Below are 21,051 nucleotides of genomic sequence, written 5' to 3'. Positions count from 1 at the left end.
CCAACTGTCTCATATTCTCATTTTGCATGTTGTGCTTCATAAATTATACATCATTTCTCAGGCTGAAAATTATTAATCAGTGTGCCATGTTGGATTTTCATTCGCTGGAATATTATTAGCATCATCTGTGCTTCTCCGTCAGTAAAATTATGCAGTGCCCTTTCTGCAAAAAACAAAACAGAGAAATTCATGTTGAGTAATGTGCAGCCCAGCACTGTCCTAGCGAGGTCCAGAACTACATTGCAATGCAAATCCAAAATGGGATGGCTCTGTGTCTAGAAAAAGTGTCTTTCCGGTGGGAGTCCTGAAGCTCTGTTTGTTTCTGATGTTGACTGACAGCTCTGGGCCTTGTGGTGCAATCAGACGATCTCCGTTTAGTCTCCCCTGACAACATGTTCATTCTCCTGCGTGCTCTCTCCGCCCCTTTTCGCCTCAATTATTGCTGCAATGGAGACAAATCTCCTACGCTGCAGGGGGAAAAACAATGGACAGTTCATCAGCCATTCATTACTTTATGTGTAGCAGCTGTTTCTCTGTCATCAATTATAGTTTTCAATGAACAGATATCATCACAGGACACTTACACAATCATTATAGATTGTGCAAGGAAATATCAGGAATGTTGTTCATGCTGCAAGAAGAAGACACCTCATGAGTGGTCGGGCATTTGTAAAACCTGAGCATTGAAAGTGCTACTTTGAAACATCCGCTGCAGTCCTTTAATCTGCAGGAAATGGGCGAGCCTTTATACAGACTCAGCGGGTAGCTTAGTAACAGACCGGAAATCAGCTCATTGGGACAGCTATCAATGAAAGCTTTTCAAAGCGTGCGGCGGAGCCTGCACCGTGTCCCATCCCAGTGGCCGGTTTCCATGACAACTCCTCCCTTCATCCACCTGCAGGCTGTGGCAGCCAAGTGAGAGAAGTCCCCGGAGCCTGAAATACCACTGACAAGGTCAACACCCTGCAGGTGGGAAACCACTAAAACATCATGTACGCTTTCAAAGGTGCGGAGCGAGAGAAGCTCAGTCTTTGCGCTGAAGGTGAAGCAAAATGACATGGGGGAGTCTATGGCTTCCTTTTTCTTTTGTTACACTCGAGGTGAACGATGTAAAACTCCAGCTGAAGTGGATGAATACTGTATGAGAACCACAATGTCAGTGTGCAAATATTTGTGCAGGTTCTAATTCTTTTGGGGGCCATTGGATGATCTCTGTTTCTTTGCTTGAAGAGGTTTTGTCTAATTTATTTTCCATATTACGTCAAGTATTGTAAATGGGTCTATCTTAAAGCAATGCACAGAAGTGAGCTTAGCTTTTGTTAGACAAGTAAAGTAAAGTGTGCGTGTTAGTCCCCATAGGGAAAATAGTTCCTCTGCATTTAACCCATTCACCCAGTGAAGCAGTGGGCAGCCGCCAGTGCAGCGCCCGGGGAGCAGTGTGTAGGGATGGTACCTTGCTCAGGGGTACCTCAGGGTAGCCGTTCAGTGGAGTCGAACCCCCGACCTTCCGATCATGGGGCCACCACTCTACCTACTGAGCTATCCCTGCCCTTTTTATTTACAGACACTGTGATTTCACATTCAAGATGAGAAGAAACACCATTTTTGATGTCTACTAACCAATGTGTTTGGAAAATGTTGAACATATTTCACAGCATATACTAGCTGTGAGAAATGATGGCATTGGGGATACATATACTTACAACTGAAGACATATGCTTTTCTTATGTGAAATTTCTATTTCTATTTCTATTTAGCATTTCTATTATGCTAAATAGAAATCTCCACTCTACATGACTCCTGCTCACCTGGCAAATTAGATATGTTAGCATCATCCAGTAATGACCAAGTTTAACCCCAACGAAGGCCACTGTTGAAAGCAAAGTACTAGCATATATTGAGAGCCCTTAAGATAAGTGCAGTAAGAGTTCTCACAACCCAGGCTTCTCTCTGCCTGTATTTGAACAAAGTGATGAGCTCACAGGCATACATAACCACCATGGCTCCATGTTGGACGTTCTGGGGAGATTTTGGGTGTGACTTCACACCTCCTCTGGAAAGTGAGTGGCTCTCCTGCAGAGACAGCACCTGTGAGGGTTTTTTACTGCTATCCCCAAACTCTCAGACATGAAATTTTCACTACCAGTAAAGTGCTCTTTATCTAGATTGCATATGGCGAACAATGCTATCCAGCTGATAGAATGAAGCTAAGCAAATTAACAAAAACACATCTTTTATCCCTTATTACGACAGAACACTGGAGAGACGCTAATGGCAGTGAATTTAGGTGAGCTGAGGCAGGATTTGTAACAGTGGGGATGCAGACATTTAAAATGCATGTAGCTTAATAGTTAAGCTGCGATTTCTTTCATATACTAGATGCTGATTACATACACCTTGTATCTCACATTCAGTATTGGGGCAACTTGGGGTTCAGTATATTGCCCAAGGATAATTTGAGACATGCACAGGAGAAGCTGGGGACTGATGGCCCACTCTACCACCTGAGCCACAGCTAATTACCCTGGGAGTTTTTAATATTAAAATGAATGCACTAAACTACGGTAAAGACACAAACAGAACCTTAAGCTCTCAGAACCTTTATAGAAGCCTATGATAGAAAAGAAAATCACACCTTGCCCCTCAAGGATGACTGAACACAGCTAACTGCAATGGTTAAAAATAGTTAATTTATCTTGTGTTCAATAATTGTTCTTTGAAATTAATCTACTGTGTGACAGTAAGGGGTTTCTTGCCATGGACTTAATTAGTCATTCATTCCATCTGGATGTTTACTGTGTTATTCCTCCAGTCCTCCGCTCCCCCATTTTCCTCCTCCTGCACATAAACTGAAATCTGCTGATTGTAGCGCAAATACACAAGAAAAAAGAAACTTGTTTGATTGTTTTTTTCTTTCTTTCCACCTGCCACGAAGATAACAGAAGAACAGAAAAACGTAGTGTAGCAAATTACTTTGTAACACAACACACCGGTGAACACTGTAGTTATGAACCCCTCACTGATATGAGAGTGTGTTATAAAGCCCTTTATGTTGAAGGGCTTTATAACACACTCCCAATTAAACCTTACAGGTTTTAGGGTGCTGGTTTAGCTCAGACAGATGCGCAGGCAACCATATGCCACATGGCCAGAGTTCAAGTCCAACCTGTGGCCTTTTGCTGCATGACTTTCCTGGCGATCTTTACTGTATCTATCCAATAAAGCCAGTTAAAAGGCCAAAAAATATATTTGTCCTTTTAACTGGCTTTATAGACCACATCAGCTTTTCTTTGTCCTTGTTTCTCTTGGTGCTAACATTAGCATGCTAACTGTATAGTGGTAAACATAGCTGATGAACTTCAGCATGTTCACAATGTCCTTGCAAATTCATAGCATACATGCTCAGTTTCATCATTGGTGCACACCATTAAATCAACATACTCTAAATTTCCATTTCTTTCTTCTACATTGAGTCACACAAAGCCTTTCCTTGTTAGGTAAACTCCAAAGAACATCCAGATCTATGTTTTCAATGCAGCTTCTATTAGTTTTTCAAATGGCCACGAACGGTCGCTGAACAGCAGAAATGAAAAACTGAAATTATGGTAAACAAATGCTGTCTCTGAAGTATTGGGGCAATGAGGCAATGAGCTCCACCAGTGCCAACACAATATCAATTTGCTCGTTGAATAGTGGTGAGAACATCGCTTCGCAGTCCGTACACTGATGTCACCGTGTGATGTTAAACAAACTGAAATTCATAATGCGGAATACAATCAACAAGAAAGAAAGTGATTTGCTTCACTTGTTCTTGTCGTGTACTTGTTGGACTCGACTGTGATGAGATTATTACTTCTGTAGTGTCTGAATGATGGCACACAAAAACACAATAACAGCGTGGAACCATAATGTATTTCAGTAATGTTAATCATCTGTTAAATGCATAATGAATTGTTGGATGGATTGTTCCGCTGTTTTCTCTGAGGGCCCAATTAAAGCGCTACGCTTTTTGCCTGCAGCCTACTGTGAGCATGAATGTGTGTTAAGTCTCGGGGCTCACACAGAGGATTCAAGCTCATTTCCATCTTCTTAGATGTAGCTCCTACTATTACAGTTGTGTCTTAATTCAAACAGGCTCGGCAATGAAAGTCAGCATCCATGTGAAAAATAGCCCAAAATAAGCAAATAACGAAAGCAGAGACAGATGAAACTTTGAGGGTCATGAAGGTGAAACAATGTGTATGTCATCAATGTACTGATTGCTTTGTTAAAACAATGTGAAATGTACTCATACTCATATTAACTGGTGTGTGGGAGTGGCCATTTTTATCTGTGTATTAAAGTTAAACTAAAACAAAAAGCAGTGGATTTCCACCTTGGTTTACATCTGACCTTACGCTGCTTCCGACTTTTCCTCCAGCACAACTCTGACATTAGAAAGCAGGTTGGAAAAGGTCAGCCATCTGTTGACTAACACAAACCCAAATGGGTCTCACCTTTATGAAGCTCCTCCTTTACTTCAAATCCTGAATGGTAAAGGGTAAAGGAGGTGGGGGTTTGTTACTTTATCAGGGCGGCAGTTTCAAGTTCTCCTGTACAATGACTAGAGGTTTACTTTTTATTGATAGGCATTTCTGTGCAAAGATTTATGAACACATCGGTCAGGCCTGATTATGTTGATGCCTACCTGACTAGTCCCTCAGGAATGAAAAGTGCGAAACAAACAGCAGTTCCTCTAGTAGCCATTTGAAGCTCATCCCAAAATGTTAAAATGCCCAATTTTGCAATAAAATTAGCAAATGTATCATCTGGTATCAAAAAGGAATTTAGTAATCTTTTTGGTAACACTTTATAACACCACCTGTGAATAATGCCTCTTTTTTAAATAACTCATGTGATCTGACACAGGCAGCTGCATCCTCTGTTACCTGTGCCACAGTTTTGGTAGGCAGGGGTACCTGTGTTTGTGGGATAGTTTGCCAACAAAGCTGGCCAGTGTTAAAACTTCAATCCTTCATCCAAATATGGGCACGTTTGGATTAAAAAATATGGCAGCAGCCAAAAATGCTAAGCTAAGCTTGGTAAGAAAAAAGAAATAGATGGGCCGTCTTGGTTTATATTATAATCTGTGGAGCCATTAGCACTGGTGGTGCAGCAGGATTAACATCACATATGAAGTAATCTAACAGCTAAATTCAGTAATTACGTGACACTGACAATTATATTGCTGCTTGCTTAAAAGCAGGGGGGCTTCAGTTATCTGCACCGTGAGCGGGTTAAAAGAGAAAAACTGAGCACAATGAACAGATTTCAGTTTGTGCGCAGGAGGTAAATAACAGAGTGGCCTACAGTGGCAATATGAACATTACTTTAAACCAACAAGAGCAGGGTGGTGAAATCCAAACTGCATCCAGGACTGTAGCCTACGATTTATGTTGCTAACCAGAAATTATAGGACAGTTCAGTTCAACTCAATTTTACTTGCCATATAGTGCCAAATCACAATAACTGTCGCTTTTATATCCTGTTGTAGTGCATTTTGGATCGTTTCAGTGAATAACGAAAAATTATTGTAACAATCAGTGTGATAAATGACTTTCTCAGAGTAAGTAATTAAATAATGTACTGCTGTTATAAAAAAGATTAACCTTTTTTTTTTAGCAATGGCCATCAGCAGGTGAAAGTGTCTGACTAGTATGAATATATCAAAAATCTTTGTATAGTCACAGTTTCCAAGTGACACAGCATGATGGCCTCATGATTCACTGATTTCTTATTTATTTATTTTCATTGTATATAAGAGGTTGGCAGGCATTAAGAACTTTCCTCCAGGTCGAGAATCAGTTGGAAATGCTCTCATACCAGCATGTTTATATACACAGTAAATAATACACCTGGGAGATATACAATGAAGCATGTTTGACATAGACAAGCTTAAAACTTGAGCTTTGGATTAACAGTTATCACGATGGTGTTTGCCAGCTTTCATTTCGGACACACGCTTTCTGCTCCAGGTTATGTGCACTCTCACATAAAAGGGGGCACTTGACGTGTCATTTGACAGTTCTGCTGTACAAAATGGATTGATTGAGCACTCCTTACTCCAGTCAGAGACATTACCAGAGGAACAGCTGATAGAGATCTATAAAAAATGCAACTGTCAAATACAACACTATAAATAAAACAGGAGCGCAGACCTAATATTGCAGAAACTCAGCTTCATTGGCGATTTGACCATCAAAAGTGTGCACAGAGGTAAAATAAATATATTGATATCTTTATAGTAGTGCTCACTGTGCTTTTAGTGCTGCTTTTTATTTCTAAGATGAAAGCTGCACATTAAAGCTGTGAAACTTTAAAAGGCATATAGTTGAAAGGTAAAGGTTAGTCTGTGTGTTCAGCTCTGATACCACCCCGCTGTCTCTAAAGGAGACACGGAAATCACTTTAGTCTGTCGCCAGCTCAAAGTTGAATGAATTTTATTGATTGAATAGGTATTCTTATTGGCCTACAAATGTAATTTATCAGTTTAGTAATCTGGGTTCTAATAGCTGAAATTCCAGCAGTGTAACAAGAAAAGTGTTGGCAGCAGATTTGAACCAAAAAAATGTACATTTTTTATTTAAAAAAAAAATACATTTTCTGCATCACAATCTGAATGTGAATAAATGCAAATTCCAGTGACAAAGTGAAACACAGTTTATGCTGTAGTAGTTTTGCAGTAGTAGTTTTTAGTTTTGTAGTTTTTAACCTCAACAGGTTGCACCTACAATACATTTCTTCAACAGAGAATCTACATTGCTCTATATTAATAAACCTGTCACTTCCAGCTGATTTAAACTCTGAGCATAGCCTGCTTAAGATCAGGTAATATCTGCAGTATATGGAAAAGATATATATAAATCTTATAAAGTTTGTATCTGTCTTGTGTGAAACTTGTATGAAAAGCATACAAGAGTGAAAACAGATATAAGATCCCTTGAAAAATTATATAATGAAACTTGTATGTTTTGGATACTTACTAAAACAATATATGAAAGTAATGAGAAAGTGGCCACTTTCATGAGTAAATCATATAAGTTTTTACTGTTTCTTATCCATATGGATTACTTTGGTGCTGAACACATAAAAAGAGAGCCTTTTCGTAGTGGCCAACGCTCACAGTTAGCATTTAGCTTACATCATCATTCCACTTAAGAACAGCTTTGCAGACTCGCATGGCTCGAGAGAGGCGTGCAGTCATTCGGCACTTTAAGTTTTAACATCAAATTCAATTTTACCAGCAAATATTTGCCGAGAATCATATAACCTAGCTTCTTTTTTATTCAAGGAAACAAGGCTAGTTTGCAACTGTTTTTTTCACTTGCTGTGATAATAACACACCATTAAAAAATATTCACTGCTGAGTATTGGATTCATTCTCTGCAAGCTGACATCTCACAGACAGCCCATTTCATGCCCGTGTGCATGCAAAGACAGCATGCATATGGCTTTCAGAAATATGGAGCCCGTTTGGCTGCATGATAGTTACTGATCAAGGACTGAACATCAGCAGTGAACAGTGAGCACACCCACTGTTTTATACTCTGACAGTTACAATTTACAAGGCAGAAGCTGAAGAAACGCAACATGTGCATAGACACGAGCTAATGTGAAATCTGCGCCATGGTATTGTTCTAATGATTTCTTTGAACTTAACACTGACACGTTCTAATTCCATGGACGTGAAGTGAACGGCTACGTTTAAGGGAACATGCTTTTAGACCCTTATTAATGTAGGTACCTACCTAAACTTTTGACCTGTCTGTCAAAGAAGGCTAAATGCAAACAAATCGTCTTCAGTGAGAAATTCTTTCTTTTCTCTCCAGAGTGGAAGAGGTCCTGCTGAGAAAGTGTCCACTGGTTATTACACCCATTTAAAACACAGGGACTGACCCCGTAGCAGGCTAAGTGGAAATTGACAAAGGGTATCGATTTGATTTAGAAGAATGGAACCTCTTGAGAGATTCAGCATCTTTACAGGGATCCTGCTTGGCTGAGTTCATTTGTGAAAGCTGTGCATTGATTGCAGTGCTCTTATTCCCATTTTTACTCTGTAAAACACCGAAACACTTTTGCTACTGCGTGTTATTCTTGAGAGTGACAGGAATTTAATTATAGTAACTAAATGTGACTACAATACAGATCTGAGTTCGTTATAATCATACATAAAAGTCAGATTTCACTCTTTTACCATCTTAGCAATGTATTATTTTTCCATTTCTTTTTCTGGTGTAATTATTGTTATTATTGCCTCCTGTTACCTTTGTAATCATATCTTACGTGATACTTTTGCTGGTCTGCTCAAACCAACATTGCACAGGATTAGAAAATGAAGAAGAATCATAAAGAATTAAAATAAAATAAAACTTTTATGTCAATATACTGATACAGACTGGTGCAAAAGTCTTGAGTCAACCCTAGTTTCTTTATAGTTCCCTATCTGAAAGTCTTAAAGCTATTCTTTGGCTGCTTTTTCACTCATTTTAGTCCAATCTTTGTACCTGAGCCAAAGTCATCTAACACTGACCTATCAATCATTCAATTATAAAAAAAAGACACCTCACTCAAACTTATTCAAGAAGAGTAGGATCATCTTGAAATCTCAAATGCTCTTCATGAAACCTGGGGAACTATTCTTGAAGACTACCTATAGAAACAACAAGAAAGTCCGGGCTGTGATGATGAATAAAGGCGGTCATACCAAATATTCACTCTTAAAAACTCTGTTTTACCCTATATATTTTATTTCCAGGTATGTTTGCACGTTTCAATAATTCACGGCATCGATTTCTAATCGTTCTAACAAAATATAAAGAAATGAGGGTTGGCATGAGATTTTAGGACATTACTTTTTCACTTTTTCATTACTTTACTAGGCCGACACATCTGGGATCACTTTGACTTTTATGTGAATGAACTAAAACAAGTTTGACACCACTGCCTCATTAACAGGTCCAGTATTCTGTAAACAGAGAAAGTATTCAGTATTTAACTTAGACCAAGATTTTCTCTTTTTTAATGCTGACAGTATTGAGGGTTTTAGTAAAGGCCAATTTTATTTATTTATTAACTAGTTTTAATCATTTTGGCCTGCGACATTCTTAATATAGGAGGTCTTGACTGTAATTTAGGGTGACAGGAGCATCTTGTTTGTGCGTCTTTCAGATGCCTGCAAAAACAAAAAAGTTTCAATCAAAACCTGGAGCTCTGTCTAACTTATTGTCTTCTTGTAAACTTCTCACTAACTTTATTCATTCTTCAAACTCAGAGTGAAGAGCTAAATATGAAGCTTGCCTCAGGAGGCTGATGAACTCCTCTGACTCCTTGCTTAATTGGTTTTGCAAAATCTTGCCATTTGAGTGAAACACATTGTAACTGCTGTTGCCTGGCAGCAGAGGAAGGCACATCGAAGTCTCGTGGGATTACAGCTAAAGGGTGCGTGAATGCGACCCGAAGTTACCTGTTTTCAACCACCCAAATCCGAAAAAACACAAACACGACTCTCCCAACTGCCTCTGCGACTGATCCAAACACGCCGCTTTCCCTGTTTGCTTCACCGCCTTTGATGGCCTCTGAGTAACTTGGAGGAGCAGTTGGAAGAAGCCCCTTTGAAACCTCTCGGGTCAGCTTGTCATAATCACGCCTTCTCGCGCTGACACAGACAGATGAGGAAAACCTTTGAAAATTTCTTTGTTCTCCACTGTCAGAGTCGACAACAGGGCATCCAGCAGGCCAGGCCACGGCACAGCTTTCCTCGCAATCTGGAAGAAGGATCGCAGCCAATTTGAGGCCAAGTCAATCAGCACAGTATCAGAGGGAGTGCCTCACCGTGGTTGATAATCTCCCCGGAGAACATGCTCTTTTCAAGCCTTTGGTTCATTAACTCTCGAACCAGTTGCGGTCCAGCCTCGGCTCCTTTGTGTTGGGACGTGTGTGTGTTCTCATTAAAATCAAAGGATCCCGAACAATGGCGCCTACCACGGACCCCCATCAACCTGCCTCATCTGGAACAAGTGAAGCTGTTTCACTCCTTTATAAACCAGCACAAGTACAACCACAATGCCAAGTCATATTATGTCCTCCTCTGGATGTGAGAGAGAAAAAAAATACCACATTCATATTTAATTATTTAAAAGCAACATTTTTCAAATGTAAGCTTGGAGATATACAGCTTGTTGTTTAATTAGGGCATCAGACTATGCGCCCTATATACACTGCTCAAAAAAAAATTAAAAGGGACATTTTGAGAACAAAAGAAAAAAAAATCATGCTGATATCTGTACTGGTTAGGACTGGGTAGTGCTTTAGGAATGAATGAATGCCACAGTGTGTAAGCAGAGTTGAAAACTATCAGCCTACAAAGTGAAAAAAAAAACAAAAGTGATCACATAATTCGACCATCATTGATGCTGACAGCAGCCAAATGAAAAAGTGGTGGAATACAGTCAAAAAGTTCCTCAGAGGATGAATTATGAGTTTGTAATTCCCTGATTTTCACCATTTAGTCAAACGTTTTTTCTTGGCCTTTGCATTATTTAAACAGCAACAAGCTAACAATTGTGCCACTTAAAATTAATTGTAAGAGCACTGCTCTGATCCACTGCACTGTGGCCTTTTCAGCATCTCTTTTAGTGTCAAACACAAAGGTGTTTGTAGCAAATCCTATAAGTCCTGTAAGTTGCGAAGTGGGGTCTTTGTGGATCAAACTTGCTTTTCCAGCGTATCCAAGCAGTGGGGAATATGGAGGATAATAAACACTCTTAGAGCTCTTAGTCATGTTCTTCAGACTATCCCAGAACAGCATCTGCAGTGCAGCCTAGCAGATTATCCTGCAGCAAGACACCCCTTCCATAAGACAGTATTCATGGTCATGTAGACAGTAGGTATCAAGGTAATATACAAAAATCTCCCAGCAGAATATTGCACTGAGCCTTATTCTTGAAATACAGTCAGTGTGGACACTTGACTAGTATTTGTCTGCAGTCCCAAATGCTCTGCTCTGTTTTTACAACCTTTCCACAGGCTTGGCTTTCCTTGGACCGCATTTGGTACATCATACCAAAATAAGTGTTATATTACAGCATCTATCAGTGAGGTTTTTTTAACCACAACCATTCATTTATACTCCACAATGTATGCTTGCCCACCACTGAAAAAGCAAAAGGGCCTCTTTGGTTTGGTTTGTCTGTTCTTGGGTACTTGAGAAACACGGCAGTGCAACACAGTCGACTAAAAGAAGAGAACCTGTTCCCTCCTTAGAAAGAAAGGACTCATTCAGAGGTAAGAGTAACACAGTGATTCTCATTCTCAGGTGATTACAAACTAATAAAAATTTAACTGAATATTAAATTAATTTTCTGCCAATATATTCTTCTAAATTCTGCACACTGGACCAAAATAGCACTTGCCATTGCATGACCTCATAGAGATCAAATGGATGAAAACTCATATATTTTGGATAATTAAGGGGAATTCTAAATCTGTTCAATAGAACTGATCAAATTGACAGATTTTACAATTTGCACAAATAAACAGATAAAGGAGATCTCGTGGTACATGTTTCAAAAGCTTTTATATTTGTCAGTCCCTCATGTTGTCCACTTAGTCAATTTGTCAATTAGTTTATTGTCAAAAGCTTGCATTTCACTTCAGTTGATTGAATATGCAGTCCCAACTCTTGATGCAGGCTTACTGACAGCACTAATTTCGCCCAAGGACAAAGATGAAGGCTGGTTCTCAAAGGAAAATCCTCGGTCACTTGTGTGCACCATGGAAATGCCAGCTGACAATGTGACCTCCCTCCATCTGCTTCTGATAACCACCACAGAATAAAGCACTGCATATCAATTACACATGCCAGTGTAACACCACAGAAAGGTTAAACATGGAATCTCTGCATGGTTGAAGAGATGGAAGATGAGGATGCAGATGAAAAGTCCCATCGCAGAAAACAGAAGGTATAGCACATTAAGCACATAAGGTTGTTCAGCACTTTAAATGCACTTTAAAATGTTTGGCTTCTGTTAAAACAAGTGCTTTCCTCTCTTGCAAATGTGTTGGAGATGAGGACTCAAAAGAGTCATACTAGTGCTTTCCTGGTGGAATACTGCCATCTGCAGGCAATACTGGAAGCAACTGTAGGATGAAGTGCAAAGGATGCAAGAACAACTGAAGACCAAAGACGGAAAGAAGTTTTTTTTTTCTCAGTAATAAGAAAAAAAATAATGTCATAAAACTGATTGATTTTGTGTTTGAACTCTTCATTTTCACGTGGAAAAATAAGTGTCCTTGTCCAGCTGGTCAATAATGGCCATCAGGCTTTAATTGCTGTGGTGTAATGCCACCACTAGAGGGCGAAAGTTGCTAATGAAGCCACCGGAAGTTGGTTTGTTGACATCTGTAGCAGATTCGCTGTTTCAGGCAGCTACAGGAATGAATGTGACTGACGCGCACGGCGGTGATCTGAGTCGAGGTCTGGAGGAGGTTCCCGTTTTATTTGAAGGACTGGCATTTCATACTTTTCAGGTAACGATACTTTAACTCGCTTTTCTCTCTATTTGAACACGTTTGAGCATTTCAAAACACTGCACCGATATTTTAGCCGCTATGTTTAGCTAGCTTAGTGTAAGGGTGGTTAAAATAGAAGTAGTTCTTGCCTTTTTATTAATGTGGTGACACTAAAACTTTAATTAAACGTGTTGTAAGTTAAGACAAACAGCAACGATACAGGCCAATTACTATTTTTCCTAGTGGTGTTTAGATTAATCATGGGACATCGGAATTTTTAATTAAACTTGGTGGGAACACAAAAAACATAACATAAAAAGCTTTTTAAAACATCTCAGATTAACTGTCCTGTGGATATGTAACTATAAATAAGTAGTACGTAGCTGTACAATATATGGACAAAACCACTGGGCCAAAACCGCCTGGGCAACTTTTATACACTATGATCCTCAGCACTTAGTGACGTGGCCTGTCACTTAATGGCGTTAGTAAGTTCCTAAACCCTTGCACTTTGCAGCATCAACACTACTTACAGTTGATCATGGAATATCTTTAAAAGAAGAAATTTCAAGAACTGACGTGTTGCAATGATGGTATCCTGTTGCAATACCACACCGGAATTTATTGAGGTCTTTACAAAGACCCATTCATTCACAAATGTTTTTAACAGCAGACAGCATGGCTAGAAGCATGATTTTTATACACCTGTGGTCATGAGATTCAGATATTAAGAGGTAGTGTCCAATACTTTGGTCCGTATAACGTATTTTGGATGAGACACACACAAAAATATGCAAATATAATCAAAATGTGAGCACTAATATTCCCTCCATTTCTCAGAAACTCGTCCTTTTAGTTTTACGTCAATGCTCGAGCCTGTGCCAGCTGTCATAAAGGCACAGGTACAACATGAACGCATAAAATAGTGTTTTTAGTTTGCTGTAACAGGTAGCCACACACCATTATCCAAAAGTAGTCATTAGCAATTCTAATCGCTAATGCTGCCATCAGCTGTTTACTGGGTGGTTAATATTTTAACACCTTGCAATTATAACACTTCATTTCAGTCTTGACACAAATGAAAAACTAATGTTACTGTCTGTGTGTCTTGTTTAAACCGAAACTGCTGGAACTACATATTTTTTAATAATAAATAAAGGGCCAGTAATTACCAGGAGTGGAAGGAAAGTGTTTTGGTCAAAATGTAATGATTAAGCCATCGTTAACATTAGCTTTCAAAGTTGAGTTCAAGCTTCATATTCACCACGCATCATACGAACAGTTGTATTCAGCCAACATGAGTGTTTTTATTATGTTCTAATCATCAGAAAGCTCACAAGATGTCCGAGTGAAGTGCCAATCACCGTATGTGTAGGTTGTTACATTACACATTTATATAGTGTACATGCTTATTAGATGGAATTTGAATACATTTGTATTACACTGGAATTACTTCTACAATTCCCCTCCCCTAATATTGACTTTGTGGCCGTGGCCTCGATGACAGCTCAAACTGAGATCACAAATTAAAACTGACGTGCAGTGAGAGTGGACTTTGGATCACAGCTCCTCTCTCTACCTTCTGTTCATGCCCTGTGCAAATATGGACATAAAGTAGATGCATGCCAAAGAGATGTATGGTGGTGCTGCTCCAGGTCACCAGTGTAACTCTCATTTATATGATTTTGAGTGTTGATACCAATGTTATGTTATTTTAGAGTTTCAAAAAAGACTAATACTGTGTAAACGGATCAGCCAAACAAACAGAAACAATGCTGTAATTCATTTATGCCATTTAAAAGATGAGTATAAAAGTAACCGAGTGATCTAGAAAACCCTCAGTGTCAAAAACCTCCTAAAATCCTGGTGGTTTTTAGCACTTTTAAATGCAACTCATTGTTTTACCAACAGATGGCAGCAAAGCATCACAGCCACATTACCAACACGCAGTACAAGAAATAACTGCCTCCTAAACTTCAACTCCTTACTCGTGATGCTCCAGAGGACATATTATGATTGTGTGTGTGGATGTGGTTGTTAATGGAGGTTGACAGTTTTCAGATACTTAAAAGTCTTGTATGCTTAAACAAACTGTCCAAAAAAAACAAAAGAATTTGATTACTATCTGTGGATTGTCTTCTTCATCTGTATTGTTTTACACAATTTCCACAAGTTGTTGTTTTTTTTGTTTTGTTTTTTAAATTGCAACGCTCATTGTATCTTTATGTTGTCTTTCAGTACTCTCCAGATAACGTTCAGGGGCCAGGATCCACTGAAGACCCCAGTGAAGTTACCCTTCCTGGATGCTCCTGCCTTTCCCACTCGTGCTGCATTGACAGCTGTTCCTGCCTGCAGACCCATGGCCAGACATATGACGGCACAGGCACGCTGCTCAACCTCAACAGAACAGACTTGGGTTTCTGCTCACCTGTATTTGAGTGTAATGCCCTTTGCACCTGCAGTGACGATTGCTCTAACCGGGTGGTGCAGAGAGGGCTGCGGTTTAGGTTGCAAGTGTACAAAACCCGGGACAGGGGCTGGGGAGCCCGGACACTAGAGAAAATCTCACACGGGGCATTTGTATGTGAGTATGCAGGGGAGGTGATCAGTTTTGAGGAGGCCAGGCGCCGACAGCTTGCCCAGAGGTCTGAAGAAAATAATTACATTATCGCTGTAAGGGAGCACGCGGGCACGGGCTCCGTCACTGAGACGTTTGTGGACCCCGCCCAGGTGGGAAACGTGGGTCGCTTTCTCAACCACTCCTGCATGCCCAATCTGGTCATGGTGCCAGTGCGTGTGCACTCTGTAATTCCCAGATTGGCGCTGTTTGCTGGACGGGACATTGAAGCTCAGGAGGAGCTGACATTCGACTACTCAGGAGGATACAGTAACCAGCGTCCTGCAGAGCTGCTGCCCATGCAAAGCGATGCACAGGCCAGGAGGACAGATGGACTCCAGAAGAAAGTGTGTCGCTGTGGTTCCAACAACTGCACACAATTCCTTCCTCTGGATTTATCCATTCTCAGCTGAAAGATTACTGTAAAACAAGAGACCTTCAGCTTTTCTTTTCTTTTGTTCTGATGCTTATTAATTCATGTCTTTGTGTTCTTAAAATCTTCATTAATTCAGCTGCTTGTTAGCACAAGACAACGCAGCATGTTGGTGGCTCCATGAACACAATGAGCTGGATGAGTCATGTCTGTGCCCATCTCTGCTTCCTTCCTGTTTGGTCCCCTGAGTGTCTGCTGACCTGCCACTGTCTTAATGCCGTCTCCCACTAACTGTGAGATGATGCAATGAAAACAAGAACAATTAGATTCTTGCTGACATTCTTATCTGTTCTTTCACTTGTATAATCTATTTCATGTATTAGGACAGGCTTGTTCCCAGGTGATTTACAGTCTTATAGTTATTGTCCTGTCCTGGCCCATTTCTCACACCATACATGATTCTGGAAGAAGTAGTGAAGTCATTTGCACTGGCAGGTGTGAAAGAATGATGTTTAATAGGTTTCCTTTTATAGTCACATAGGATCGAGATTGGAACCTCTGGTAGAGCTCAGTGCAAGTAAAGACGTGAGATGTTTTATTCCAAAAAGGAAAACTCACATAAAAGGTGATAATTGTCATTTGTCTCCATCTGCTTGACATGTCTCTGTTGTCGTTGTGCTACACAGCCACCTTTCATAGATATCCTCAGCTTCTCATAGCACTCAAACCTCAAGAGAAGTGGGACCAATTAAAAAGAGCCGCGGGGTATAGTTTATATAGAAACAGACCTTATTCCCCTGTCGGAGGGGGGGCAAGGTGTCCCACTTAAGTGTGACCATTCTGAAATCAGAACCTTCTCTCAATCTGCCCCATTTCTAGTCTAGACCTGCTTTCATCTTATTAATATCCACATCTGGGTTAATTAGGATGGAGACCATGTTTCATCCAGAAATGGGACCAGTACTCCAGCCACAGTGGGGCTGAGAAAGACTAGCGGCAGTGGTGGTGGTGGTGGAAGGAGTGGCAGTCTTCTGTTAATTGGAGACCGCTGTCAAGTTGATTGGTTTTCGTGTCACCCAGTGGAGAAGCAAAGTGCCGTATCAACCTATATTCCTTCCTCTCTTAGGGTTACCTGGAATTCTTTCTGTTCGTTGAGCCTAATCTGATCCACGTTCAAACTTAAAGGAGTCATTTGGATTTCTAATATTTTTCTTCCAAAGAGTTGGATGAGAAGATCCCTTGCATCAGTCTGGACATTTGAAAAACACCCCAGCTTTAAAGCATTTTTAAAATGTGCTAAATTAAACTTTGGGTATTATAAAAAAAAATACACAACATGTCTGACACCTCCCCTGTCTGACTCCAGTAACACAGTACAAATGTCCAGTGTTATACAGCAGATGCTAACATGTAGCATGTAGTCAGAAATAGCCAGGCAAAGTGTCTGGATGCTGCTGAGCCTGTGGCCTTGGACTCAACATTAACAGAGAAATGCAGAACAGGAGTAATTGTGCATATGTAACATAAAAGAGAAGAGTGTACAAAGTTATACATCATATTATATATCATTTGTATAACTCGTGTGTGCAGCATCTGCTATGTCTTTAGTTTAAGGTCAAGTCCTTAGAATTCTTCTGGTCTTTTCTTTGTTTTGCCTTTGTGAAAAATTAGATTCCACTGTCAGTGCAAACAAAAAAAGACAAAAAACAAAAAAAAGAACAGAGTGTAAGAAGAAAGACAATCGGTCTTCAAAATCATGACTCATGTCATTTTATTTTGAGTCAATGTCCCTGGAATCCCCATGGCAACCGGCTGTGTGTACAGGCGGTGGTTTGGACAGCAGCGGTTGGTTCGGAGGTGCACGATGGATGAGCTCAAATCCTGGCTGCTACATGTATGGCTCCTTTCCAGGGTTGTCACCTAGCAACCAGCAGTTAATCACATGAGGTGAACTTCCCTACCAGACACCCTCCCAGCTCCCTCCACCAGTCGGGGGAAAAAAATAAGCCAAACATGCTTTACAGTGCCATGTCACTGTGGGACTGGATTTTGACCGTAGACTGCGGTCATTGTTTCTGCATGTGTGTGGTAGCGGCTTGAATCAGTGTTCAGGACAAATCAAGAAACTGGAATGTCCAAAAAATTCCACAATAGGATGACGTGCTGTTTCATACCAGTGTGACTAAAATGTACTCTTTTGGATCTTTTCGAGAATTTTTGGTATTTATTTTATGAAATGTTACTTGGATATCTGCATAAAGAACTTCTGCTAACATAACTTCAAAGTGAGACTGTGCAACCTTTGACAGTACACATTCTTTTTTGTAGCGGGTCATTCATAAATTAAATAGCTCTGAATACTAAAAACATGCACTACAGCTCTATATTGGGTTTCTATGTGGTGTCAGAATCCTAAATTGGGAAATTTAAGAACATGTCAAAATACAGCATTCAAGTTATTGCTGTGTAACTGAAATTAGTTAACCGACTCCAAGAATTTATTGCTGCGTTAGAATGGCGCAGATAAACATGTCATGGGTTATCGCTGAAGTAAAACAAAAAGCAAACACTGTAGCTGGGTAGATGGCATGTTTGTACCTTCCTGTTTATGATCTTTGTTATCTCAGAGTGCCTCATGATGATGGATTTAGTAACGGTTAATTCATCATAGAAATAAGTTTCATGTCTTTTCTGTAGAAAGTTCAGTGACAATTTTAACACTGTCTCTTTTGCAAAGGGTAAACAAGCAGTTAGTCACCATACTTAGCATTAGGACAGAAAATGGCTTCCCGCAATGCACTATTTCTTCTTCACTCATCTCTTTGTCACTCTGTGTTTATACAAAACTCTGCTCAGAATCAGAAAGGGTTTTATTGCCAAATGTTGAGCAGGTTTACAACATTAGGAAATTGCTGCGGTACTTAGTGCAAACATACTGTCATATAACGCTTAAATAAACATAAAAATAAGAATTAAAAGTGCTAACTAGATAGATATATATACATGAGTGCAGGTGATGATCAGTGCCAAACATGGAATGATGCAGTGAACACAGTGTAGGGTCATGTGTTAGGGGTGGGAACAGTCATATGGTTGTTGTTCATGAGTCCAACAGCAGAGGGGAAGAAACTGTTCTTATGGCGAGAGGTTCTGGTGCAAATGGACCGGAGCCTCCTGCCTGAGGGGAGCAGGTCAAACAGACTGTGTCCAGGGTGAGAAGGGTCAGCTGAGATCCGAGCTGCACGCCCCAGTGTCCTGGAGGTGTACAGGTCCTGCAGAGATGGGAGTCTGCAGCCAATCACCTTCTCAGCAGAGCGCACAACACGCTGCAGTCTCTGTTTGTCCCTGATAGTGGCTCCAGCGTACCACACGGTGATGGAGGAGGTGAGGATGGACTCGATGATTGCAGTGTAGAACTGCATCATCGTCCGTGTTGGCAGGTTGAATTTCTTCAGCTGCCTCAGGAAGTACATCCTCTGCTGGGCTTTCTTAATCACGGAGGTGATGGTGGGCTCACACTTCAGGTCCTGGGTGATGGTGGTATCCAGGAAGCGGAATGAGTCCACAGAGGTGATGAGGGTGTCAGTCAGGATGATGGGGGGGAGTGGGGCTGTGTGCTTCCTGAAGTCCACAATAATCTCCACTGTCTTCTGGGCATTCAGCACCAGGTTGTTGTGGCTGCACCAGGACACCAGACATTCAACCTCCCTCCTGTAGGCAGACTCGTCCCCGTCCGAGATGAGTCCAATAACGGTGGTGTCATCTGCAAACTTGATTAGCTTGACAGACTGGTGGGTGGAGGTGCAGCAGTTGGTGTACAGGGAGAAGGGAGAATCATTAGTTATGTTTAATTCTTCGCTCCCTTCTTCCACGAGTCTTTTGTCCTGTCTCTCTCCCCTCACCCCCAACCATTCCCAGCTGATGCCCCTCCCTGAGCCTGGTTCTGCTGGAGGTTTCTTCCTGTTAAAAGTGAGTTTTTCCTTCCCACTGCTGCCAAGTGCTTGCCCATAAGTTGGGGTTTTCTCTCTGTTATTGTAGGGTCTCCACCTTACAGAATAAAGCAGCTTGAGGTGACTCATGCTGCGATTTGGCGCTATATAAATAGACTAGAATTGAACTCAGAGATGAATAGAAGAGTACAGTGCTGTCAGAGCACTCAGTCTTCCTTTAAGAACAATTCTTCATTCTTCTATATAATATGTCTGTTTTCATCATGACACCTCTGCTTCACTGCCCCCACTTTGATTTGGCCTGATAGGCTTTACCTAAATGTCTTGCCTGGTGTAGCTCGAAAGGACAAAAGATAAGGTACACCTTGATCCTTATGTGAGCAATGCATCACATTGATAAAGGAGCGAGACACTATTTAAGGGTGAATGAACAGTGGAGAAATTACAACTGGCAGTCCATTTGTTCAGAAGTGGGGCACCTCTCTGATGAGGGAGCAGATGTCCTTGTCTTGAATCCCGCAGCCAAATCAAGGGGAAAAGAAAAAATGACAGATATCTGCGGGGCCTCATATGTCAAAGGCATTTCAAATTCCAGTTTGGGACACATTTTAAAACTCTTGACTTTGTTGTTTCAGTGTTAAGAGAAGACATATTTTAATCTGCAGTCTCTTTCAACAACACGTCATTAATTCTAATGTGTTTTAAAGAACTTGACAACACCTGACTAGCTGTGCTCTCTCAGGTTGTAGCAGAACACATAAAACATTGGCCTTTGTGCTGACATAATTGTCGAATGTGTGAAATAAGTTGTTTTTTGTTCTCATTGAAGCCATCAGAGCAAAGTATCTCAACGTTCAATAGGACTGCTGGCTGCTCTTCTAAGGAGTCACAGTAGTTTTTTTCCTTCCCTCCCCCTGTCGTGCTCTGATCTAGCGGAGTAAATTGCAATTTGCAGTTTCACTTCAGTGTTAAAGGAAGGTAGCGTTAAAGAGGGTTTTCAACGTGGCTCCTCCCTTCACAGATGTGAAGTTAAATTTGGCCCAGGGCACCTGCAGCAAGCTCAGCAGGAAGTTCTGGAGCCCAAGAAGCACCCGCCTCCACAGCTGCACTCAGTACTGATCAGAACACCACATATGTGCATTTTTTCTACTCTTACATACAACAAGTTGTTAACCAGACCTGTCCTTTGGAGTGTATTATTACTTTAGGAAATGCTTCAGCGAAACGTCACACCATTATTAGTGTGACTTAAATTGAAGGGCGACTCTTGAAAGGATGGATATCAGTTTTAGAGAACCTGAAAATAACCGGTTTAATCACAACCTCACTTATGCCAAGGATTTCCACTGATATAATCACTGTCATTATTTTCCACTGCAATCACAAGCTTTGCTTAATGACCCGCTGTTTCACAGGTTTAAACGCTTGGTTGAGCAAGAGTGCGTGTCGGCATAAGACGACTCATCTGCAGGCTATTACACTTAAGGATATTTAAATCATGTGCAGCAGTTCACTGAAAAATATAAGCCCCAGTTCCATTATTGGTCTTGTCATATCTTTCC

General features: G+C 40.7%; 1 protein-coding gene across 1 annotated transcript; it reads left to right on the top strand.

The window, feature by feature from the left end:
- The first annotated feature begins 12,429 nt into the window (after positions 1-12,429).
- Positions 12,430-17,817, top strand: setmar (SET domain and mariner transposase fusion gene). Its single transcript, XM_082532467.1, has 2 exons — positions 12,430-12,567; positions 14,788-17,817. The coding sequence occupies exons 1-2, from the start codon at positions 12,475-12,477 to the stop codon at positions 15,577-15,579; spliced, it is 885 nt and encodes a 294-aa protein (XP_082388593.1). The 5' UTR covers positions 12,430-12,474; the 3' UTR covers positions 15,580-17,817.
- The last annotated feature ends 3,234 nt before the right edge of the window (positions 17,818-21,051 follow it).

The sequence above is a fragment of the Aulonocara stuartgranti genome (genome assembly GCF_965226115.1).
Source record: "Aulonocara stuartgranti genome assembly, chromosome: 5".
Classification (NCBI taxonomy): Eukaryota; Metazoa; Chordata; class Actinopteri; order Cichliformes; family Cichlidae; genus Aulonocara; species Aulonocara stuartgranti.
This window is presented reverse-complemented; position numbering and strand designations above follow the sequence as displayed.

Bases quoted from the DNA above. Each gene is read 5' to 3' on its own strand.
- setmar (XM_082532467.1), top strand. From the start codon at position 12,475: ATGAATGTGACTGACGCGCACGGCGGTGATCTGAGTCGAGGTCTGGAG. The intron at 12,568-14,787 runs GTAACGATACTT...GTTGTCTTTCAG, and splicing joins TGGCATTTCATACTTTTCAG to TACTCTCCAGATAACGTTCA.